This window comes from Cherax quadricarinatus, chromosome 38, assembly GCF_038502225.1.
Source record: "Cherax quadricarinatus isolate ZL_2023a chromosome 38, ASM3850222v1, whole genome shotgun sequence".
In the NCBI taxonomy this organism is placed as follows: Eukaryota; Metazoa; Arthropoda; class Malacostraca; order Decapoda; family Parastacidae; genus Cherax; species Cherax quadricarinatus.
In genome coordinates, this window is record NC_091329.1 from 8,571,869 (window position 1) to 8,598,762 (window position 26,894).

Sequence of the window (26,894 nt, forward strand, 5' to 3'; positions counted from 1 at the left end):
TGGTTTTGATTATAATAATTCGAGTTATTATATTGATTTCTTTGTGATTAGCTTTAAAAGTCATGGATAATGTATCTTGGAGAGCGATTCCCATTGCTCTTGAGCTGTGTAGGTGCCAGTTTGCATGTTTTTAAAATATGATAACCTTACAATGCCATTACTGATCGGCTTCAAACCTTCAATGCGGATGTACGTTACTTAGTGGAAGGTTCAGATTATTATAGTTCCTGTCACTCTTAAAGGTGTTGGACTTTTTGTGAGTGTTGAGATAAAGGCAGTTTCTAGACTTCTTGAGTTGAACTAAAACTCCTGGGCCTCTTCAAGGTGATATATTTCTGGGAGAGTGACCCACGGGGTATGAGCCCGTGTTTGTTTGCAACCGTGTCATTACGATTTCGTGAGTCATGAAGTTATGCAAATTGTTTAGAGAGGTTTGCAATACGCCTACATTATGATGCTGTATTAGTTTTGGTGCAAAATAAATAACTGGCAAATTCAAAATTTGCAAAACTTTAGTGAAATATTTTCCTTGTAGGACAAATTTTCATAACACTCAACTGTTTTCGTTTTCTAGTGACAACATCCAGAGTGATAATACTGTGCATCACACTGCTCTCTTTCTCACCATCCACTCCGCATTTACCATTCTTTATCAATCTGTCACATCATTCGCATCACATTTATCATACATTCCTATCAATCACTCGGTCTATAGTTCGCTTTAGTCTCATTATTCCCACCACTTTCACTGTACATAAACTCCTGCAATTCACTCAAATCACTGAACATTTCAGTGATCAACTTGGCTCAAGTCACAGGTGTGTCTGTGAAAATTATTTGTCTATTTATGTTAAATGTGTGTGAAAATGCAATGTGTAATCGCATTTATTTTGGGTTGATGGCTGTTAATTACGGCAAATAGTTTATATATAAAAGTATAAATACAAAAATATTTGGAGATGATGTTGGTAGGTTTTGTATTTGTGGTGACTAATTTTCCTCTCCAATGTACAGTTTTTTAAGAATAAACGAAAATATAAATTGAACTGCAGTGTTATTTTCTCACGCTACTGTTTTTGTGGAAATAATAATAATAATAATAATAATAATAATAATAATAATAATCATCATCATCTTAATCGGGAGATATCTCTCGGTTTATTTACATTGAGCTTATTTTAATTTCTATTTCAGGGATTAGGGTCCCTTCAAGGGAGGTTCCTAGGAGCCGGTGAGGGGCTCTTGATTCAAGGAATTGGACCTGCCCCCCCCCTTCCTTGGATCAAACCTAAATGTTTCCCAGTCCTTCCAGGTGCTACATAACGAAAGTTCGTGGCAAATTAAATGTTAATTTAACTCCATTGTTTGCGTATCTTCTCTTTGGTGATTGGAATAACAATAATGTTTATTTCTACAAGTACATGAAACAACTTAAGTTGTACCTGTATACAACATCCGGGCACACTGTGTAAATTATCCTTGTTATATCATGGCTGCGGGTTCCTTCCATGGTTTAAAACCGAAGACGGACTATCATTGTATCTTGATATATGATGTGGCCTGGTGACCTGGTGGCTAAAGCTCTCCCTTCACACACGGAGGGCCCGGGTTCGATTCCCGGCGGGTGGAAACATTTCGACGAGTTTCCTTACACCTGTTGTCCTGTTCACCTAGCAGCAAATAGGTACCTGGGTGTTAGTCGACTGGTGTGGGTCGCATCCTGGGGGACAAGATTGTGGACCCCAGTGGAAATAAGTTGCAGTCCTCGATGACGCACTGACTTTCCTGGGTTATCCTGGGTGGCTAACCCTCCGGGGTTAAAAATCCGAACGAAATTTAATCTTATCTTACTGCCAACAGAGCGTAGGCGTGAGAAGTTCTCTACCTGGTCGGTGTAATTCACATTGTTAATGGGCATTCCACATTTTTAATGTGCGGACAAAACCCCTCGCCAGAATCAAGATGCCTTCCGTGAGGGGGAGTTACAGTTAATAAAATTAACTTGGTAGCCATCATATTTTAAGTTTCGAACTAGGAACGCTCAAATATAGGTATCAGTCAATGAGAACTCGTGGTACGATGACACGTGTATATCAGTTACTAAGAACTCGCATAACAAGATGACACGTGTATATAAGCCAATAAATCACATAGCAAGACGACACGTACATGTCAGCCAATAAGAACTAACATAGCAAGATAACACGTGTATATCAGCCAGTGAGAACTCGCTCATTCAGTGACTGCAAACAAAGTTGATTTCTCCACCAAGAAAACATTATTTATAATTACAGTTCTGAAAATAGAAAGAATATAATATACAAGGGAAATATGATTTGGAAAGTTTTTAATTACTGTAGGTGTTAACGACACAGTTATTAATTCGTGTTGTGGAAACATTGGTGGGGAGGAACTGGGTTCAAGTATTCAGTGTTGTGGAAACATTGGTGGGGGAAGGAACGCCGGGCTCAAGTATTCAGTATATCATATCTTTTAAGATGTGATATGCTATCGTTAATACGCTTAAGTTACTGAGAAAGCCTGAAATAACTCGTGTTAGTCGCTAAACCCATGTGGATCATTCAGTACAAGACGTGGCGGAGGCTTGATCCTCCGCGCCAGACACTCTTCCTATTTGTACTCTCCCAGCTTGAGCTGTACTCCCTGGAACGTAAACGAGAAAGATGTATTATAATGTGTACCTGCAAAATCCCCCCCCCCCAGTGAAAAACTTGTGTGGTGAATATACTAAGAGAAAGTCTTTCATACATAGTGGCTTATCAACATACCCTTGGCTGTCTTCAAGAGCGAGCTAGATAAGTTGTAGTCAGTTCTTGATCAGCCGGGTTGTAGTGCCGACGTTGGTCTACTTGCTGCTAACACCAACAGCCTTAACTGATCAGCACACAAATAACCCGTTTCGGTCCCACTTGGACTACTAAAGAATCTCATAGAAGCGTGAAGGGAAGGGGTCAAAATACCAGAGGGAGGCGCCCTGGCCTGGGACCAGGCGATGACACGGAATTAGTTCATGAACATTCAGACTGCTATCGCTGCAGGACGTGTATACCTAGATAAGATACGACTCAAAGAATGTTATGATAGATGAGTATGGTTTGTTTTTTTGTTCCAATGTGTAATACATGCTACGTGGTTAAGTGTCGTTAATACAAGCAAATCCGATGATCTCGTTCCGCATTCAACAACTATTCCTGTCAACTTTATGAGGCGCTTTTGAACAGCATGTAACAAGCATTCAGTATCTCTACGTATTATCTTAAACTGGTTGATAGTCGTCTCGTGCTGGCAGACCAAGACGGCCCTATGTTATATACTTATCATTTGATAATACATAAATCGAATATCCCCGAAAGAGCTCAGTAAGTAGTGGTCGCTGAACTTCTTCCTCCAAGGTTTACATATACTATAACTTGAGAACGCTTCGCCTGATCATCTTAAAATTTCAACGCTGGTGTGTTGTGACAAGGGGAAGGTAATGATGCTGTTATCGTACTGTTATCATACTCTCGAAATAATTTACTCTTCTATAAATAGGGGAAAGGTTCATAATGCTTTTGACACTTCCAGGTGGTGCCCTCTGGGCATTTCCGTATAACATTCCCGATTTTTGTTTGTATTATCCCGGAGGGTTAGTAACCCTGGATAACCCAGTAAAGTCACGATGTCATCTAGGACTGCCTGTCTTTTCATTGCAGTCCTTTAATCCTCTCCCTTGGGATGCGACCCACAGCAGTCCAGGTACATACTTGCTGCTAGGTCTTAGGCAAATTGCCCAAATGGGATAAAAATGAAAATCTCAGGGGCATTGAAGACTCAATAAACGTAAATAAAAGTGCACAAATTTATTATTTAATAAGCGAGGCAAATTACGAAAGTTACATTTTTTCAAACAAATATTTAGTTTCTTAATAAAATTAGAAATCAATTTGTAGAGACCCTTTCTTAAGTTGACAATAATGTAAAACTGATAAGGATGCCAGCGGCTGGCAACACCGCGAGTTGCAGCACTGACTCAGGAAACAAACCATACCACGGGTTAGAACCCGCGATCAGTCTCAAAACTCCAGACCGTCGCGTTAGCCACTGGGTCAGCTAGTCACACTAAGATTCATCTAATAGTGTCATTACGATTTCGTGAGTCAGACTCAGGAGCCGGTACGATAACCACATGTCCCAATGTTGACACTATCCTCACGTAACTTTTGTCCCGATGTCCTATCTCGTTATCAGTAATTTCTACTCGAGGACCAAGATAAGGTAATGCTTTGTAATTGGTCGGCTAGGGGGACTACCACATCCACCACTAGAACCATAAATATACAGCCATCATTACACAAGACAGCCCACATTACGGATGTAGAGGAGGAGGATTAGTCTTCTTGGGAAAGTGCTAGTTCCTTGGAAGCAGGAAGGGATGGCTCTGGCTTGGCTACCGAAGATTGTAGTGCAGTCCTAGAAACTTCACAAATTTACGGATGAAAGGACAAAAGGAGACTTGGTACATCCTTATTGGACAAGTTTCAGTCCTGGGACCTTGTTCACCCCAACTTAGTGACCAAGGTCCCAGGACTGAAACTTGTCCAATAAAGATGTATTACCTTCTACCTACACACCTTTACGTAGCTTGAAATACATTTTCGGTTGTATTGAAAGCAAAATTTGCTTAAAATGTTATATAAGCTAATAAGTTATTTGGCCAAATGAATGGAAATTATTATTACATGTGCGGTCGCAGATATTGGTACAAGTCAAGAAGTCGCAGATACATTTAACGTGTATTGGTTTGAAAAGAAGTTTAAAATTAATTTATTGCATGTATACTAACCAAAAAACAAGCGAATTTTGTAATAAAAAGTTCTTGAAACCTCGAAGTACTGCATCAATACTGAAAATATCGTGACTGCCTGTAGACGTGATTTCAATGAGGGGTTTCTTGAAGCTGGTGAAATGCTCTTGAACGAACTGCTCTTCCCACCCTCGTATCAAATTGTATTATTCCTTCCCGCCATCATTCCACAGGTGCTGTATATGCCATTACTGGTTTAATGCCCCCCGCCTTTCAATAATTTGGATGAACACTTCACTGGGGGGCATATTTTTATTGGTTTTAATAAAACTGATATTACCTGAAAGTTTGTTACAGGTATATTTATTAGATGATAAAATGTTGAGAGAAAATCTTACGGTTTTCTGATGTCGATCTGTACTAGAATATTTGGAGCAAAAAAGTACAATGAAGAAACTGAGAAAGGTAAGTTAAAAGATACGTACCTACATATTTTATTACAACCCCCATCCACTCTCACTGGTCACTACTAGATACACCCTTCTAGTACCCTTTGTCCCCAGAGTAGACTGACTTCCTGTTATTTGTTATTTATGGACTCTACAAGCTGTGTATGCAAAATAACCTCAGTGAATAAATGGTGAAACATGAGGCGGTTCCGTGATTTCTCGCATTATCGAAGAATAATATAAAATAATAAGACAACAGGGGAAGTGGAACAGAATTCTTCCTCCGTAAACCATGCGTGTTGTAAGAGGCGACTAAAATGCCAGGAACAAGGGGCTAATAACCCCTTCTCCCGTATATATTACTAAATGTAAAAGGAGAAACTTTCGTTTTTCCTTTTGGGCCACCCTGCCTCGGTGGGATACGGCCGGTGTGTTGAAAGAAAGAAAAGGCAATAGAAGGCTTATGAAAGCTAAAAACATGACCTCATATGACCTCACTTATGACCCTACTCACTGATCATGGGAGTGTAATGAAGATTTATTTAGGTAAATTTTTTTTTAAGAATAACATGCCAGGGATAGTTTAAAATCCTCTCAAATATTATTCATTATAAATTAACTTATTCAGTCAAGCACTTATATTCATACTGCAATTAATACTACTATCTTGTGAAACGTGATTCAATTATTTCTCTTAAGTATGGACCTGCTTGATACTCTTCTTGGCTTTTTCAAACTGTTGCGTGCTTAAAAAAACTCTCTCTAGCATCAGTAAGCAGAGCATTAAACTCTTGTCCAGTTATGATATATTTGTTATTGTAATCTTAATTACTTCTTTTTTTCTAGTTTAACCAAAATAAACTTTATTGCATTTCTTAATGAAATCTTTTAGACAGCCATCAGCCATTATAATACACTCATCAGTGGGTATAGATTGTATATAAAATACTCATTTGTAAAGGTTTTCGGTATTATGCTTCACAAGCATTTTTACTAAGGTTCTCTGCTCGTACTCGCCAGTTATTGTAACAATGTGGGTTGTGACACTGACCTATGTTTATTAAACTTTTGTGTTCATAGTGCCAGAAAAACTAGTCATTTTTCATACATAAACACTAATTTCAGGTCGAAGGAGACTCGAACCTCGGAACAAGGTACGCAGTGTTCTACTCACCGTACCACACTGGTCCAGTATGTTGGCGTCCAGCTAACGTTAGACGTTTTGGTCCAAGGTAGGTGGTCGATGCATGCAGGGGATGAGATGAAACACTTAAACCACCTGCCTGAAGGCTGGCTGCCTTGGACCAAAACGTCTAGCGTTAGCTGGGCGCCAAGGTACTAAACCAGTGTGGTACAGTGAGTTCAGCACTGCGCACCTTGTTCCGAGATTCATAGGTTCGAGTCTCCTTCGACCTGAAATTAGTTTTTGTGTGTATGTTTTATATATATATATATATATATATATATATATATATATATATATATATATATATATATATATATATATATATATATATATATATATATATATATATTTTCAACAAGTCGGCCGTTTCCCACCGAGGCAGGGTGACCCAAAAAAAAAAAAAGAAAGAAAATCCCCAAAAAGAAAATACTTTCATCATCATTCAACACTTTCACCACACTCGCACATTATCACTGTTTTTGCAGAGGTGCTCAGAATACAACAGTCCAGAAGCATACACATATAAAGACACACAACATATCCCTCCAAACTGCCAATATCCCAAACCCCTCCTTTAAAGTGCAGGCATTGTACTTCCCATTTCCAGGACTCAAGTCCGACTATATGAAAATAACCGGTTTCCCTGAATCCCTTCACTAAATATTACCCTGCTCACACTCCAACAGATCGTCAGGTCCCAAGTACCATTCGTCTCCATTCACTCCTATGTAAACACGCTCACGCACGCTTGCTGGAAGTCCAAGCCCCTTGCCCACAAAACCTCCTTTACCCCCTCTCTCCAACCCTTTCGAGGACGACCCCTACCCCGCCTTCCTTCCCCTATAGATTTATATACTTTCCATGTCATTCTACTTTGATCCATTCTCTCTAAATGACCAAACCACCTCAACCCCTCTTCTGCCCTCTGACTAATACTTTTATTAACTCCACACCTTCTCCTAATTTCCACACTCCGAATTTTCTGCATAATATTTACACCACACATTGCCCTTAAACAGGACATCTCCACTGCTTCCAACCGTCTCCTCGCTGCTGCATTTACCACCCAAGCTTCACACCCATATAAGAGTGTTGGTACTACTATACTTTCATACATTCCCTTCTTTGCCTCCATAGATAACGTTTTTTGACTCCACATATACCTCAACGCACCACTCACCTTTTTTCCCTCATCAATTCTATGATTAACCTCATCCTTCATAAATCCATCCGCCGACACGTCAACTCCCAAGTATCTGAAAACATTCACTTCTTCCATACTCCTCCTCCCCAATTTGATATCCAATTTTTCTTTATCTAAATCATTTGACACCCTCATCACCTTACTCTTTTCTATGTTCACTTTCAACTTTCTACCTTTACACACATTCCCAAACTCATCCACTAACCTTTGCAATTTTTCTTTAGAATCTCCCATAAGCACAGTATCATCAGCAAAAAGTAACTGTGTCAATTCCCATTTTGAATTTGATTCCCCAAAATTTAATCCCACCCCTCTCCCGAACACCCTAGCATTTACTTCCTTTACAACCCCATCTATAAATATATTAAACAACCATGGTGACATTACACATCCCTGTCTAAGACCTACTTTTACCGGGAAGTAGTCTCCCTCTCTTCTACACACCCTAACCTGAGCCTCACTATCCTCATAAAAACTCTTTACAGCATTTAATAACTTACCACCTATTCCATATACTTGCAACATCTGCCACATTGCTCCTCTATCCACTCTATCATATGCCTTTTCTAAATCCATAAATGCAATAAAAACTTCCCTACCTTTATCTAAATACTGTTCACATATATGCTTCAATGTAAACACTTGATCTACACATCCCCTACCCACTCTGAAACCTCCTTGCTCATCCGCAATTCTCCATTCTGTCTTACCTCTAATTCTTTCAATTTTAACCCTACCGTACACTTTTCCTGGTATACTCAGTAAGCTTATTCCTCTATAATTTTTACAGTCTCTTTTGTCCCCTTTCCCTTTATATAAAGGGACTATACATGCTCTCCGCCAATCCCTAGGTACCTTCCCCTCTTTCATACATTTATTAAACAGAAGTACCAACCACTCCAACACTATATCCCCCCCTGCTTTTAACATTTGTCATGATCCCATCAGTTCCAGCTGCTTTACCCCCTTTCATTTTACGTAATGCCTCACGTACCTCCCCCACACTTACATTCTGCTCTTCTTCACTCCTAAAAGATGGTATACCTCCCTGACCAGTGCATGAAATTACTGCCTCTGTTTCTTCCTTAACATTTAAAAGTTCCTCAAAATATTCTCGCCATCTACCTAATACCTCCATCTCCCCATCTACTAACTCCCCTACTCTGTTTTTAACTGACAAATCCATATTTTCCCTAGGCTTTCTTAACTTGTTTAACTCACTCCAAAATTTTTTCTTATTTTCATTAAAATTTCTTGACAGTGCCTCTCCCACTCTATCATCTGCTCTCCTTTTGCACTCTCTCACCACTCTCTTTACCTTTCTTTTACTCTCCATATACTCTGCTCTTCTTATAACACTTCTGCTTTGTAAAAACCTCTCATAAGCTACCTTTTTCTCTTTTATCACACCCTTTACCTCATCATTCCACCAATCACTCCTCTTTCCTCCTGCCCCCACCCTCCTATAACCACAAACTTCTGCCCCACATTCTAATACTGCATTTTTAAAACTATTCCAACCCTCTTCAACCCCCCCACTACTCATCTTTGCACTAGCCCACCTTTCTGCCAATAGTCGCTTATATCTCACCCGAACTTCCTCCTCCCTTAGTTTATACACTTTCACCTCCCTCTTACTTGTTGTTGCCACCTTCCTCTTTTCCCATCTACCTCTTACTCTAACTGTAGCTACAACTAAATAATGATCCGATATATCAGTTGCCCCTCTATAAACATGTACATCCTGGAGCCTACCCATCAACCTTTTATCCACCAATACATAATCTAATAAACTACTTTCATTACGTGCTACATCATACCTTGTATATTTATTTATCCTCTTTTTCATAAAATATGTATTACTTATTACCAAATTTCTTTCTACACATAGCTCAATTAAAGGCTCCCCATTTACATTTACCCCTGGCACCCCAAATTTACCTACTACTCCCTCCATAACATTTTTACCCACTTTAGCATTGAAATCCCCAACCACCATTACTCTCACACTTGATTCAAAACTCCCCACGCATTCACTCAACATTTCCCAAAATCTCTCTCTCTCCTCTACACTTCTCTCTTCTCCAGGTGCATACACGCTTATTATAACCCACTTTTCACATCCAATCTTTATTTTACTCCACATAATCCTTGAATTAATACATTTATAGTCCCTCTTTTCCTGCCATAGCTTATCCTTCAACATTATTGCTACTCCTTCTTTAGCTCTAACTCTATTTGAAACCTCTGACCTAATCCCATTTATTCCTTTCCACTGAAACTCTCCCACCCCCTTCAGCTTTGTTTCACTTATATATTATATATATATATATTTATATATTATATATATATATATATATATATATATATTTGTATATATTATATATATATATATATATATATTTATATATTATATATATATATATATATTTATATATTATATATATATATATATATTTATATATTATATATATATATATATATATATATATATATATATATTATATTATATATATTAATATATTTATATATTATATATATTAATATATTTATATATTATATATATTAATATATTTATATATATATATATATAATATATATATATTTATATAATATATATACATAATATATATATATAATATATATACATAATATATATACATAATATATATACATAATATATATATTTATATTATATATATATAATATATATATTTATATATTATATATATATATATATATATATATATATATATATATATATTATTGTACCCACGAAACGAGTGGTACTGATCAATAACAACACAGCACTAGCCAAGGAGTCGAACCCATGCTGTTTTGGCCCGCCTCATGGTGAGCGAAAACGTATGACGCTTTAGACGACTAAATAACACAATCATTAACAATGGCGCATCCAGCCAAGCTAGATGCTGTACCCGCCATCGAAGGACATACGGTGGTGTGGACGCCTCTGAGCTGATTTTATTCTACTCCGTTTTTGTACTAATATACTGCTTGTTGAGCAGTATGAGTACAACGTCTAGCTTGGCTGGATGCGCCATTGTTAATGATTGTGTTATTTAGTCGTCTAAAGCGTCATGCGTTTTCTCTCGCCATGAGGCGGACCAAAACAGCATGGGTTCGACTCCTTGGCTAGTGCAATGTTTTATTATATATATATATATATATATATATATATATATATATATATATATATATATATATATATATATATATATATATATATATGCAAAACAACCACTCTGAAAGAATAGAGAAATTCCAAGCGCTTTCGTGACTACTCCTTGATAATGTGAGTAGTCACGAAAGCGCTTGGAATTAATCTATTCTTTCAGAGTGGTTGTTTTGCATATTTTGAAATCACCTGTTTACTGTGATCTTATTGCATATATATATATATATATATATATATATATATATATATATATATATATATATATATATATATATATATATATATATATCTATATATATATATATATATATATATATATATCTATATATATATATATATATATATATATATATATATATATATATATATATATATATATATATATATATATATATATGTATATATATATATATGTATATAATTGACAACTTTATACCTATATAAAATTGTCAATTATTAATATATTGCAATTCTAGGACACATAAGGTGAAACTTTCTTTTTGAATGGGGTGGACGGCCTAGCTGATGAATTTCGATGGATGGTTAATTACCGGTATTTAGCTAAAATGATTTGCTACCAATTCGAGTTTCTGTGGAACAGGTATTGGCCTTGTGTGTGACACTGGCTATATTCTGCTACTGGAAGTTTCGTCCTGACCCCTTCATCTCCCCTTCAGTTCTCCACGCCCTGCAGTATCAACTCCGGTGAGTGACTCTCTTCACTATCAGCAGCGGTATTGTTTTCCTCGCCCCCCTCCTTTGTATCATCGTTACCTAACCTACCTGCAAGTCTTAGTAACACTGGCGTATGGTTAACTACTATATTCATGGGGAAGTGCTAAACCCTATAAGGATCATACTATAGAGTTTGCGAAATGTTCGGGAAGGGTGGGGGGGGGGGGGAATTGTCTGATCAAAGTAATGGAAGATAGCTCCAATTCCTTGGAGCAAGAGCCCTTCTAGCATGAATGTGCCTTATCCTTCCTTGAAAGGTCTGGTTATTCAAAGTATTTCTGGTCTTTTTATTTTTTTTTTAACTATGCATGTTATGCCACTGCATTGGGTCGATGAGACAGAATTTAGAACTCGTTGTAAATGTATAGTACCGTTGATGGCATGTTGTATATTGTTTTTTCCCTCATTACTAAAATCTTAATTTCAGAACAAACCCACAAACAGGTAATAAAAAAGTAAACATTTCAATGTTCTCAACCATTGTCAAATCTCTTCTAGTTTCCATTTCCAGTTTGTGGTTTATGAATTGTTACAGCCACTGTATTCTTAGCTATTTTTACTAATCTTATGAAATGTAGTTGTATTATGAAATCAAACCTCTCGAGGGAGGTTCCTTGATGCCATTGAGGAGGTCTTATCCACCCCTTCCTTGAACCGAACGTCATTAAGATATTAGATTTTGTTCGGATTTTTAACCCCGAAGGGGTTAAAAATCCAAGACAGGCGATGCGCCATCGAGGGACTCTCTCTTATTTCCATTGGGGTCCTCAATCTTGTCCCCCAGGATGCGACCCACACCAGTCCACTAACACCCAGGTACCTACTTGCTAGATGAGCAGGACAACAGGTATAAGGAAACGCGTCTAATGTTTTCACCCTTGTCGGGGATCGAACCCGGACACTCATTCTCCAGGTTGTGTCACTGCGGATTTAGCACTTACACAAATGTAATAATGAAAAACAAAATATGAAATTGATGCTGTTGTATATTAAATTAGTCATCAGATGGAGAAACGAGACAACTTTACAATACCTCTTGAAGATCAATTGACGAAGGAGATGATGATGCCCTTGGAATTTGCTAAGGAGCCCCACCTTGATCCTCGTCAAGCAAGTGATACCAATTTAAAGAAAATTCTCATGTGGAATGAGGTAAGGGTTAAATTGAAGCATATTATCTACTTCTGATTATTAACTGGAAGACTATTATTATTATTATTATTATATGCACAAGATTTTATTACCCTGTATGTATTATTTTTTCACTCACATAGTAAACCCACATAGATCATATAGTGCCATAAGATTATTATATTCAGTGAAGGTGGGACACCACAAGAATAGCTGCTTCTGTAGCTACCAAGAGGTAATTATAAAAAAAAAACAGTAACAGCATATGGTTAAATATTTATTGTGAAATATTGTATTACCCTTAACAGATACTTAAATTTTTATTGGAATGATCATGTATAATTTAACCTGAAGCAAGAAGACTGTTGCTGGCGATGTAAAAAATATTGATTAGCTCTGTAACCCAAATTCCCTGCTACACATATATGAGGATGGCAAAACCGTAAGGGTCATACAGCACTTCTAGAATGGACGGTTATTGTGTTGGATCAAAGGGATGAAGGAGAGCTTTAATTCCTTGGATCAAGAGCTTTTCACGAGTATGGAGGCCCTTTTCCCTCTTCAGTTTGTGTACAGTATACAACCATTCAGCATTACAGCATTCTTACTCTTCAATATACGTATTTCTAAACATTGCTCTGACCAGTCATAAGTAAAGAAAATTTGAGGGTTTCATTGAAAAAGCTTTCATTCATGTTTTATAGTATTGCTCATGCAAAGTGTGATCATTCTTGCAGTTTTATGGTATGACGCACATGGAGGTGGGGCTGGGCCAGGAGCCCTTCATAAGAGCTGGCTGCCCCATCAATACTTGCTGGCTTAGTGCTAACAGGAGCCTCTTCAAGTACACCGAGTTGGATGCTGTCATCTGGTATGCTGGCAGTTCAGACACTTCATTCCCGGAGTATAGGTAAGACATAAGCAAGGGCAATCATAGCTGGTTTGCATGGCTGTGCAAAAAAGGGGCAAGAAGGCTTAAGATAGGTGGTCGGTTGGTTTATTAGGTCTAAATTATATGTAGATTGCATGAGGGGTCATTAAGTCTACCTGTATATTACTTGTACATCACCAATCAGGAATGCTTTAATCAATAAAATAGGAAGTAAAGTAATCCCAGTGTAAGTAGGTGAGTATATAATATATACATATATACTCACCTAGCTGTATTCGCCTAGTTGCGGTTGCAGGGGTCGAGTCACAGCTCCTGCCCCCGCCTCTTCGCTGGTCGCTACTAGGTGTGTGTGTGTACTCACCTAATTGTGGTTGCAGGGGTCGATTCATAGCTCCTGGCCCCGCCTCTTCATTGATCCCTACATGTGTGTGTACTCACCTAGTTGAGGTTGCAGGGGTCGAGTCCAAGCTCCTGGCCCCGCCTCTTCACTGGTCGCTACTAGGTCACTGTCCCTGAACCGTGAGCTTAATCATACCTCTGATTAAAGCTATGTATGGATCCTGCCTCCACTACATCGCTTCCCAAACTATTCCACTTCCTGACTACTCTGTGGCTGAAGAAATACTTCCTAACATCCCTGTGATTCATCTGTGTCTTCAGCTTCCAACTGTGTCCCCTTGTTACTGTGTCCAATCTCTGGAACATCCTGTCTTTGTCCACCTTGTCAATTCCTCTCAGTATTTTGTATGTCGTTATCATGTCCCCCCTATCTCTCCTGTCCTCCAGTGTCGTCAGGTTGATTTCCCTTAACCTCTCCTAGTCTTGTTGCAAACCTTTGCACTTTCTCTAGTTTCTTTACGTGCTTGGCTAAGTGTGGGTTCCAAACTGGTGCCGCATATTCCAATATGGGCCTAACGTACACGGTGTACAGGGTCCTGAACGATTCCTTATTAAGATGTCGGAATGCTGTTCTGAGGTTTGCTAGGCGCCCATATGCTGCAGCAGTTATTTGGTTGATGAGCGCTTCAGGAGATGTGCCTGGTGTTATACTCACCCCAAGATCTTTTTCCTTGAGTGAGGTTTGTAGTCTCTGGACCCCCTAGACTGTACTCCGTCTGCGGTCTTCTTTGCCCTTCCCCAATCTTCATGACTTTGCACTTGGTGGGGTTGAACTCCAGGAGCCAATTGCTGTACCAGGTCTGCAGCCTGTCCAGATCCCTTTGTAGTTCTGCCTGGTCTTCGATCGAATGAATTCTTCTCATCAGCTTCACGTCATCTGCAAACAGGGACACTTCGGAGTCTATTCCTTCCGTCATGTCGTTCACAAATACCAGAAATAGCACTGGTCCTAGGACTGACCCCTGTGTGACCCCGCTGGTCACGGGTGCCCACTCTGACACCTCGCCACGTACCATGACTCGCTGCTGTCTTCCTGACAAGTATTCCCTGATCCATTGTAGTACCTTCCCTGTTATCCCTGCTTGGTCCTCCAGTTTTTGCACTAATCTCTTGTGTGGAACTTTGTCAAACGCCTTCTTGCAGTCCAAGAAAATACAATCTACCCACCCCTCTCTCTCTTGTCTTACTGCTGTCACCATGCCATAGAACTCCAGTAGGTTTGTGACACAGGATTTCCCGTCCCTGAAACCATGTTGGCTGCTGTTGATGAGATCATTCCTTTCTAGGTGTTCCACCACTCTTCCCCTGATAATCTTCTCCATGACTTTGCATACTATACATGTCAGTGACACTCGCTGGTCTGTAGTTTAGTGCTTCATGTCTGTCTCCTTTTTTAAAGATTGGGACTACATTTGCTGTCTTCCATGCCTCAGGCAATCTCCCTGTTTCGATAGATGTATTGAATATTGTTGTTAGGGGTACACATAGCGCCTCTGTGTGTGTGTGTGTGTGTGTGTGTGTGTGTGTGTACTCACCTATTTGTACTCACCTATTTGTGGTTGCAGGGGTCGAGTCACAGCTCCTGGCCCCGCCTCTTCGCTGATTGCTACTAGGTCCTCTCTCTCCCTGCCCCATGAGCTCTATCATACCTCGCCTTAAAACTATGTATGGTTCCTGCCTCCACCACATCACTTTCTAGGCTATTCCATGGCCTGACTACTCTATGACTGAAGAAATACTTCCTAACATCCCTTTGATTCATCTGAGTCTTCAACTTCCAATTGTGACCTCTTGTGTCTGTGTCCCATCTCTGGAACATCCCGTCTTTGTCCACCTCGTCTATTCCGCGCAGTGTGTGTGTGTGTGTGTGTGTGTGTGTGTGTGTGTGTGTGTGTGTGTGTGTGTGTGTGTGTGTGTGTGTGTGTACACGTGTACTCTTCACAAGCTGTAAAGTTTTGTACAGGATTATAATCAGCACCAGATGAATTTATTTAACAATTTTAATCAGAACATCTTGATTTTAAAATATGATTGCTACTGACATCACAGATGTATGGTATTACAAAGATAACGATAAAATTATGTATAGCATGTTTTCATAACAGGGAAAAAATGGAAGTTTTAACAGATACGTCTGACATGTTTTGGTCACCAGGATGACATATTCAGGCTTCCTGAGCATGCCATCCTGGTGACTAAAACATGTTGACGTTAGCTGGACGACACCTTGATGAGGAAAAATGGCATTTTGAAAGATAGTAATAATCATTTTTAGTAACTAACTTTAGGCATTTATTATAATCCCCCCCCCAAAAAAAAAATCACATTAAATAAACTATACTTACAGGTCGCCACATACCCGCTACATATTCTTCCTGTTGGAGCCTCCAGGGATATTGCAGCAGCTTTGGATAAGCTTGCCACCATATACTAATATCTTCAACTGGACACTCACCTACAGATTAGACTCAGACATTCCCATACCGTAGGTCACCCACTGCTTATCACCGAATTATCTTTGGTATTGTGCTATAAAAAATGTTCAGAGTGAATAATCCTTCAAGAGGGAGTATTTTGATGTTGTAAAAGGATCTTCATCCAGGAAATTGGACCTATCCTCCTCCCTTGGCTCTGGCCTGATTTCCTCCCTTTCCTAAAGAGCTGTGTAACCTCTACATGTTTAGTGCTTCTTCATGAATAATAAGTGAATAAAAAATTAAACTTGCAATTTGACAAAATTCTATTATAAATAATTTATGAACAGTAGACTTGCTCCAGAAATTCTGAAGGTTATAAAGAGATTGTAGAGCTTTGGTCCTTGTATCTACTGAAACAAAATTATTGCAGAATCTTTAGTGCTAGCTGGGATTGTACAGCAAGGTTATTGACCATTTGATCAAAAATGAATAATTTCATTGAACTGTGAATCGGTAAGAAATCATTTTTTGATTCATTTTCATACCTAATCTTTATAAGAAATTAATCTTGGTTATTCTGGTATTTTTTTTCACATCGCATTACTGGTATACTATAATTTGAGGAGTCTAAATGCAAGACTAATTATTATCTGGGTTTACCTGGGGTAAACTCCAGATATGTGTATCAAGCATATCATCCTCAAATGGTTATTCCTTCATAGCATTTTCCTCTCTTGACTTCCTGTTAGAGACATTAAACATAATGCAGGTGTCTCACTGTTCCTGGACAGAGAATGAAACTGTCACCCTAATTTTTAAAGGGGTGGGCCGGTAAGCCAGCAGAAGGCCTCAGTCAGATGACCAAAAACTCCACTGGCGGGTCATCATATGACTAAGACCTGCATCAGGAAAGTCTTGTCCTGTCTCCTGATGACCCTCTATCACTCTTAACACTAAATGGCCCACATGGGTTTAGCAATACATATGAAGTATAGGTTATACTGTAATATCCTGATTTGCTGGGTGAAAGCACATAATAAAGCTGAGTAAAAAAAGTAAATGTAGGACATTAGTAATTGGTAAGAATTTCAGTGATACTAAAGTAATTTGTATTTACCTTCGATGCTTTAGATATGGGCATGTAATGAAGTTACGAGAGAGAGATAAAAATTGGATTAACCTAGATTTCAGTGCAGGCAAATCAAAGATGGTGGCATGGTTTGTCTCAAACTGTAACACTCAAAGTGGCAGACATAGGTGAGCAAAATATCTGAAATACATTTGTAGGTTTTTTCACAGTAATATATCACTTGTATATTTGCAAAAAAATTGCTAAATCCCTGTCAAATAATGATATACTGTCTATATGTAAAATTACTTTGTATTTCCTCTGTATACTCTGCCAGTGAACCACATTTTTTTTTCTCCAGGGTGGTTAATACCCTGCAGCAATATATTGAAGTTGACATCTATGGCAAGTGTGGCACATTGAGTTGTGGCACTCATCACCGGAATTGGAAATGTTATGAAATGCTTGATAAGCACTACAAGTTCTACCTCGCCTTTGAGAATAATCTTTGTCTGGACTATGTTACTGAGAAGCTTTTCAACATCCTTGAGTAAGTCGCAGCACTATTCTTATGGAAAAGTTACCAAGACTCCCTGGAACCACTGTACCTCTTATCCTTTCACTACTGCCCACGGGAGGAGGAATAGGGAAGGAGAAGTGGGATAGTCAGTAGAAATAGGGGAAAAAACTCGAACATAGGTCATTGCCTATTCAATGGAGCTTTTGGTTATTTAAGAGACCCCCCCACTGGTTTATCCCCATTCTCATGTAAAATGCAGTACAGTACTTCATCATGTAACAACAAATGGTGACTGAGATGCCTCACAAAGTTATCACGCTGAAATGGAGTAGGGTTGCAGCTTATATATAAGACAATAAGAGAAATTTGGCATATACATAACTTTAGATAGGCATGGGACATAGCCATTTCACTTTACATCAGGACCAGCAAGGTAATAATTCCTATTGTTTTTCAGTTTAGTATTTATTGCCATGATTCATGCTTTAGACAAAACTGTTGTATTGTTTAACCAAAAATTCTTGAATGTCAGATTTACTGTATTTAATGAAAGACTCAAACCCATGAAAAACATAACATAATCATAACATAACAATCTAACAAACTACTTTCATTACGTGCTATATCATACCTTGTATATTTATCCTCTTTTTCATAAAATAGTATGTATTAAGTCATAATATCTACTACTAGCATTTGATAAACATGTTTTAAAATTTCAGTTGCATTTTGTCCACATGTTTCATATTGTATCTTTATATATGCTTCTAAACTGTTGTATCTGAGCGCCTCTGCAAAAACAGTGATTATGTATGAGTGAGGTGAAAATGTTGAATGATGATGAAAGTATTTTTGTTTTGGGGATTTTTTCTTTTTAGGTCACCCTGCCTAGGTGGGAGACGGCCGACTTGTTGAAAAAAAAATGTTTCATTCTTCTGTCAATCCATTATTGTTCTACACATTATATTAATATACTCTACATGCCACACACATGCACTACGAAACATTACCCAGTGTGCAAGACAATATTTATGAATTTCTGTGTATGCTTAATCTAAATCATTAAAGTTTCATCATACCTATTTAAAATCTTTGTTAATATCCGTTTCAAGTGTGCTTTATAAATGTATATTTGGATACTTAATGCATTGATGGTTCAATATTACAGCATGAATGTGATTCCTATTGTTTATGGGGGAGCCGACTACAAACATCTCCTTCCCCCTCACTCGTACATAGATGTTATGGAGTTTCCGGATATCAAGTCTCTGGCTGACTATCTCCTCTATCTCCATGCCAATGATACAGCCTACAATCAGTATTTTGAGTAAGTATATAATACTAATAAAAAAACTGTATGAATTATACAAGTACAGTGGTACCTCGAGTTTTGAAAAGTTCTCAACTCGAACAATTACGCAAGTGTATTTTTGTAAGTATTTGTTGGGGTCTGAAACAGACTAATCTAATTTATATTAATCCTTTATGGGAACAAATTCGTTCATTAACAGCACTCGAACAGCCATCTTGGAACGAATTAAGTTCGTAGCTCGAGGTACCACTACTGTAGCACAATGAGCTGTACTCTTATTCTACAGTATGTCTTCTTTCGACAAGTTGGTCGTATCCCACCGAGGCAGGGTGGCCCAAAAGGAAAAACGAAAGTTTCTCCTTTTAAATTTAGTAATATGTAGGGGTTACTAGCCCCTTGCTCCTGGCATTTTAGTCTCTTCATTCCTGTCACGATTTTATTTTTATCAAAATTAAATAAATCACTTATACGTATTGAACTTTTACAAAATGTCGGACTATGTACCTAATGCACAATTATGATATTTAAGGTTATTTCATAGTACATTTAAACTCTTTTATAAGCAGGTAACATAGCAGAATTAGATGTAGCTACATGTTCACAGTATGCAGAGTAAGGCTCAGCTGCTAGACAGTCTTCTGCCCAACATGGTCTCTGCAATTTTTTATCGATAAAAAAATCCATTACACTAAACATAACAAAATTAAGACTACATATAATATTGTACCAGAATATAGTAGTAGTAGTAGTAGTATCAACACTTTTAGTGTGTTAGATAGGAGTGAATGGATCAGATGGTTTTTGGGACTTGAGCTGTTGGAGTTGTGAGCACAGTAATATTTTCTGAAGGGATTCGGGGAAACCGGTTAGCCAGACTTGAGTCCTGGAGGTGGGAAGTACAATGCCAGCACTTGTGGGGAGTGATTTAGGACATTGCTGTTTGGAGTGACATCTGAACTGTTATATCCAAGTGCCTCTTCAAAGACTGATTATGTGTGAATAATGGTGAGTGTTGAATGATATTGAGTGTTTATTGGGTCGCCCTGCCTTGGTGGGAGGCAGCTGATGTTAAAAAAAAGAATTAAAAGGCTGTGGGGTCACCCAGGGTATAATTCAGAGGGCTGAGGGATCGTTGAGGTGGTTTGAACATGTAGGAAGAATGTAGAGGGATAGGATTATCATGTATAAATCTAGGATGGAAGGTAGGAGGGGTAGGGGTCATCCCAGGAATAGTTGGAGGGAGGGGGTGGCTTTGAGTTTTAGGGGCTTGAGCATTCAACAGGCTTGTGTGATCCTGTTAGGAATAAATAGTGGTTTATAATGGACCTGCCGGTAGTGCAATCATTGTAACATTTACTGCTTTTATAACCCCATCCATAATTTTTTCTGTATATTCACACCACGCATTGTTCTCAAGCCTGACTTTTCCACTGCCTCTAGCCTCCTCACTACAGTGTTTGAAACCTATGCCTGACTCCCATACAAAAATGGTACTAAGTACTATACTCTGGCCCATTCCACTTTTGACCTCAATAGTTACTAAGTCTCTTTCCACAGATGCCTCAACACACCACCTACTTTTTTTTCCCCTCTTCTACATTTTTTCCCTGATGTTGGGCCGCAATAACTTGGTGGCAGGGTTTGTGGTTTGTTATTATACAGTGCCTGTGGGGAAAGGGGGGTTCCCATAAACCTAAATACATCCACATCTTCCCTACTCCCTCCAATAACAAAATAGTCCCCCTCCTCCTACATACACACGTACTTACCATATTATTTTGAAAGTGCTAAACCTGTGTAGGGTCACTTAGTATTGCATGGCAATGGTGAGATGGTAGAGGGGAGAGGTAAGATATTGAGAAGACACATGACCCAACCTGACCTTTATTCTAGTGTTCTGATTATTCTTCCCTTAATACAGCCCTGATGTTCTCACATTCATAATGTTCTAAGGGTGTGACTTCCACAAGGTACAGAATTGACTAAATGTTCATTTTTTATTTATACTGTAACTGGTTGATTTGCTACAGTAACTGCACAAACGTTTGCCTTGCAAAATCGTAATGACACAATTGTAAATAACTATGAATGGAGTGAGGTTTGAACCCATAGTAAGCTGGTTCTAAAACTAGCATGCCAGTGTACTATCCACTTCATACCAATCTAATAAAATTCATAAAACTAGATTAGCATGGGCCACCACTGTGGCCACAAATGTAGGTTTTTAGTTATCTCTCACCAGCATGGCTGTGGCAAGCTTTACCTTGCTACAGCTAGTTTAGTGCTTCACTTGATTATATTACTTCAACACTGTTAAGAATGACTTGTGAAACCCATCGCTTGCAATGGGTTTGAAGCCCACTTTGCCTAGTGAGTTACACAAATACGTATATGGTGTAAACCTTGGTAATAAATACCGACAAGTTGGTTTAGAAAGACACGTAAGCAAACACTATGACATATTTATTAGAAAACATTTTGGTCCTGGGACCTTGATCAAGGTCCCAGGACCAAAACATTTTCAAATAAATATGTTAGTGTTTGCTTACCTGTCTTTTTAAACCAAATACGTATATAACTTCATTCAAATACAAATACAAAAATTGTATACTATGTCCGGCATAATGCCTAAATTATATATGTATAATGCATACAGATGGAAGCAGTATTATCAAGTAGTGACAAGATGGGCATCAAGAATGCGAACATGGTGTAGACTCTGTGAGAAACTTCACACACAACCCACATCAAAGATCTACCCAGATATGCACGACTGGTTCTACACAAAAGGACAGTGTAAAGTGCCCTCAGACTGAATCATCATGTAAAAAGTAAACTTTAAGGTTTCATAGGTATACAATTTAATATCTTTTTTTACCATATTCAGGGTTCCATATAAGAACATAACAGAAAAATGGAGGAACACTGCAGTAGGCCTGTTGGCTCATACTAGGCAGGTCCTTCACAAATCCAACCCACTAACAGAATAAACACTGTGATGAATGATTTAGAAAACCGACAAGTTGAAGAACTGAGACACTTATGAAGCGACATTTGAAGTGTTTTCACTTTTGGGCAGGTATTATACCTTGAGGTGAAAAAGGACTAGACTAAACAGGTTCAAGAGAGACTTGGGGAGTTTGTGGGAAATTACAGTAAAATGGTCAAAGAGCAGCAGCAGTCATGTGATCATTAAGAACAATTATGCAGAGTGACATAACTGACAGGTTGGTTGAAGTTAACAAATATAGAACAGAACATTTATCAAGAAGATTTCACCTGTATAACAGGCTCTTTCCAAGTCAGCGATTGACTTGAAAAAGCTCGTCACACTGGTACTGTATAACCCTTATGAGTTTAGCACTTAGTTTTGATTGTTGTAATGATTTGTTATACTGGCAATACATCAGCTCAGTGAAAGCTGTTCTCATTTGTCTATTTCAACCAAGAATAGTGTTCTTTAGGAGTTTGTTGGTGATTGGGTAAGCCCTGGAGGGAAAACTTAAATATGCCACCATTGGTGTTGTAAATTGTTCCGTAATTTTGAAAAATTGTTTTCCAAGCTTAAAAAAAAAAAAAAAAAAAAAAAACAGCCAGTCCCTGTAGCAACCACAGAACTCAAATTCCTTACCGAGTCTGCTCACTGGGTGAGAATGCAGCCAATGTGAATCCAGTATCCTTGAGTTTATTATACATACATTGTAATTCAGCTCACTGGAAATTTTACTACATTGGAGATTTACCAAGCCATTTAAAAAAGGATCCCTTGTAATTAATATGGCTTGCTTTTACCTAAATTATGATTTGAAAATAGTGTATAATTTTGATATTGTTTTATCATAAAGCTTCCATCAGTTTTAATTGCACTACTAAAGCTCTAAGAATAAAATATCAGCAAGAAGCACAAGTCCTACAATTTGTACTGTGCTTCTATAACCCAAACAAGTGTTTAAACTTTAACCTGATTTACCTTGTGTAGTATGTTAGATAATACAAGTGGCATCTGTCAAAAGACAGTCTTACATCAGTGGGAGCTTAACAAACTTTCAAGTGATAGTTTCAGTGAGCAAATAAAGTCAACTAATCCATTATCATTTATTATCTCAAGCTGAGCATCAATTATTTACACAAGTCTATAAATTATATGGCATTAAGATGCACTTGCAGATGTTCTGGAATAACTAATGCATTAGTTAAAGAAAGCAAGATAAACTTATGGAAACTACCAAGATGTCCATTCCTTTTCTTACTCTTTTACACCCTTCATAATTTGAATGCCTATATTTTTCCTTGGCAGAAGACTGGGTTATCAAACTAATAAAAAATAAATATTTTTGTATTGGTCACAGATAAGATACACAAGTACACAAATATAGGTCTTGGGAATCAGGTGGATAAATAATTACCTGAAAAATTATACCTATCTTTTTTTCTTAGTGAAATTTTTTATCAAAATCTTTTCAGCAAGTAAAGCACTTGCTTCATAATACATTTAACTTATTGGAAAAGCAGTTACAGCATGTCCAGTGACTCAGTTCAGCATTTTTCTTTGCTAAGGTTCATGCAACAGTGAAAAAGTTGCAAGAGTGATCCTCTAATGCTAATGAAGCTCCTATAAAATTCGTATCTTGTAATTGAACAGTCAGTGGCATTTACTCATTCTATTTCAAAATACTGAATCTTACTACAAATCAATATAATAGGCTGCAATCTTAATTGTTTTAAGAAATAGATATAATGGATCATTGTACCTAAATTACCACACACAAAAAGGTATCACAAGATAGAGTACATAAATCTTAAACAGAGGTATCTACCATAATTATTAAAATTCCATATTGTTGGGGGTCACAACAGCATAAATAGCATTGAAAATTACAAACTACTATGCAATACCACCATACTAAATTTGAATGATAAAGTACATATTCAAGTAAAAGAATATGACTATTTATTTTAGTAAATAAACAAAAACTGTAAAGCCTTTTAAAATAGTACCTTCTCATTCTACAGTAAGGTACTATACATCAGGTTAAAAAAAAGGAAAAAAGTTTGAGCACATAACTAGGTTTGCTACACAAAGTTATTGCTTGTAACGAATGCATTCATGAGTGAATTTCCTATTCACTTTTGGGCATACAGTATTCACAAACTTCAAAATTGGTGGTAATCTTCTAAAAACTTCCTCCAAATTTCCTGAGAGCACCCTGAGAGGTTGCAAAAAAAATGCCTATGTACTGTGGAAGAGTCAGAGATTAAGATGAAAGGGGAGGGGAGAAGGAAAGAGGGATGAAAAAAAATGTTACTGTACTTGCCTAGTTGAGGTTGCAGGGGTTGAGTCCAAGCTCCTGGCCTCCTGTGTGTGTTATATATATATACATTGTACAGTGGACCCCCGCTTAACGATCACCTCCCAATGCGACCAATTATGTAAGTGCATTTGTACGTGTATGTTTGGGGGTCTGAAATGGACTAATCTACTTCACAATATTCCTTATGAGAACAAATTCGGTCAGTACTGGCACCTGAACATACTTCTGGAATGAAAAAATATTGTTAACCGGGGGTCCACTGTATATATAATATATATATATATATATATATACACACACACACTATATATGTTGTTTTCTAGGCAGAACTTCTCATTTGGTAAGGATAATTTTGCATTGTCATTTCTGCTATGATTGCTTATACAAAACTAATATTTAAGTGAGTAATGAATAATAACTATATGGAGAGAAAGAACTGCTGAATATGGGATTTAAATGGCTACCAATATTAGAAGAATCCTAATCAAATCTAGTACTATTTCAGTAGGGGTAGTTTGAATGGGTCATGCAGAAGTAACATGCCAGCAGGATGTGGCCCATAAGATTCCCATTAATTATATAATGTTATCGTGAAATTTCGGTTAATTAAATGTTGACTGATCTTACATATGTTACAGTATTTAAGCTATGTTAGGTTTTAAGTTTAGCAAGGTTTGGCTTATTTGCAAATTAGTTTTAGTATAAATTAAAAATACCACACATCATGCCTATTTACATAAATGCTTGTACAGCTTATAGTAAACCCCTAAAATTCACTGGCTTGTGTATTCTTGTATTTATATTATCCATTTTTAAAGATGAGCAGCCAGTGAATAGTCACCTATGCAAAGATTTTCTGGCTTGATTAGCCAAATTCGTGACGTACATTAGAGAGATGATTTCTGAAGCACAACAGGAAAAGTGTGTTTGTCTAAATTTTGTATTACTCTGTTTTTGGTTTCATGAAGGACCCTATGAATGTAAACCCTCGCAAATTTGTAAGGACAATTTTACATTACAGTACAAGCCCATATTTTAACACATCAGCCGTTTCCAACAGAGGCAGGGTGACTCGAAAAAGAAGAAACACTTTAATCATCACTGCCTTGCCAGAGGCATGCCTACACTACAGTTAAAAAAAAAAAAAAAAAAAAAAAAAAAAAAAAAAAAAAAAAAAAAAAAAAATATATATGCAACAAATCAGCACACCACCTTCAGAGCACAGACACTACTTCTCTCCTCCAGGGACTTGAGTCTGGCTAATTGGTTTTCCTGAATGCCTTCATGTTACTTTGCTCACACTCCAACAGCATATAAGTCATGAAAGCCATTTGTCTCCACTCGCTCCTACCTAACGAGTTCTCGCATGCTTGCTGGCGGTCCAAGCCCATTGCACACAAAACCACTTTTACCCTCTCCCTCCAGCCTTTCCTAGGACAACACCTACCCCACCTTCCTTCCACTAGAGAGTTACATGGCCTCCAAGTCATTCTATTTCATTCCAGCCTCTTTACCCCTCAAGGGAGGTTCCCTGATGCTAGTGAGGGACTCTTGATCTAGGGACTTAATTTATGCTTCACTTCCCTAAATTAAGTCTGAATGCCTTCAGTTCCCCCCCATCCTCACAGGCGCTGTATAATCTTCATGGGTTTAGCGCTCCCCCATAATAATCCATCTTCTTTAAATGTCCAAACCAGCGAGGCAGGGTGACCCAAAAAAAAAACTTTCACCACCACTTAACACTTTTACCATTATTCGCACAATGTCACTGTCTTTGCAGAGGTGCCCAGACATGACAGTTTGGATATCACTCCAAACTAAATATAGTGTACAAATTTCTTAATCTGCACTAAAACTTACTTGGCAACTTACCATAACCTTACTAACAATACATGCACAAAAATGCAGCTTATTCCTACTGAACCTACCTAGTTTGTCTAAATTCAGTAAGCATTAAAGTCAAGGAAGTGCATTATTTTTTATAACGTTCAAATTAATTTTCACTAAGTTACAGCAAAAATAAATACACTGATTTGCCATATAGTACAAAAATCATTGTTTTAAATATATACAGTACAGTCTGCAATTTCTCACTAAAAAGTGCACACACACACACACACACTGCATAATCTGTATATAATTTTATAATACTGTACTTTTGATGATGTATGACCCTTCTGGGTTTAGTGATAATTTTGATTGTAATATATACTAATATTACATGTACTTTTAATCTCAAATGCAAATAAAGGAAAATGATCTTGA

At 37.7% G+C, this 26,894-nt stretch overlaps 1 protein-coding gene across 10 annotated transcripts; it reads left to right on the plus strand.

The window, feature by feature from the left end:
• Window positions 1–2,423: 2,423 nt before the first annotated feature.
• LOC128692999 (alpha-(1,3)-fucosyltransferase C) lies at window positions 2,424–26,894 on the plus strand. 10 transcript variants are annotated; one of them, XM_070092078.1, is made up of 10 exons: window positions 2,424–2,472; window positions 5,165–5,272; window positions 11,444–11,547; window positions 12,576–12,729; window positions 13,446–13,618; window positions 16,347–16,484; window positions 17,548–17,673; window positions 17,847–18,035; window positions 19,174–19,332; window positions 21,974–26,894. In XM_070092078.1, the coding sequence occupies exons 2-10, from the start codon at window positions 5,255–5,257 to the stop codon at window positions 22,131–22,133; spliced, it is 1,221 nt and encodes a 406-aa protein (XP_069948179.1). In that variant the 5' UTR covers window positions 2,424–2,472; window positions 5,165–5,254; the 3' UTR covers window positions 22,134–26,894. The 10 variants fall into 10 exon arrangements, with proteins under 10 accessions (XP_069948179.1, XP_069948184.1, XP_069948180.1 ...); XM_070092079.1 differs by having other exon boundaries at window positions 2,431–2,479; XM_053782441.2 differs by having other exon boundaries at window positions 2,438–2,555.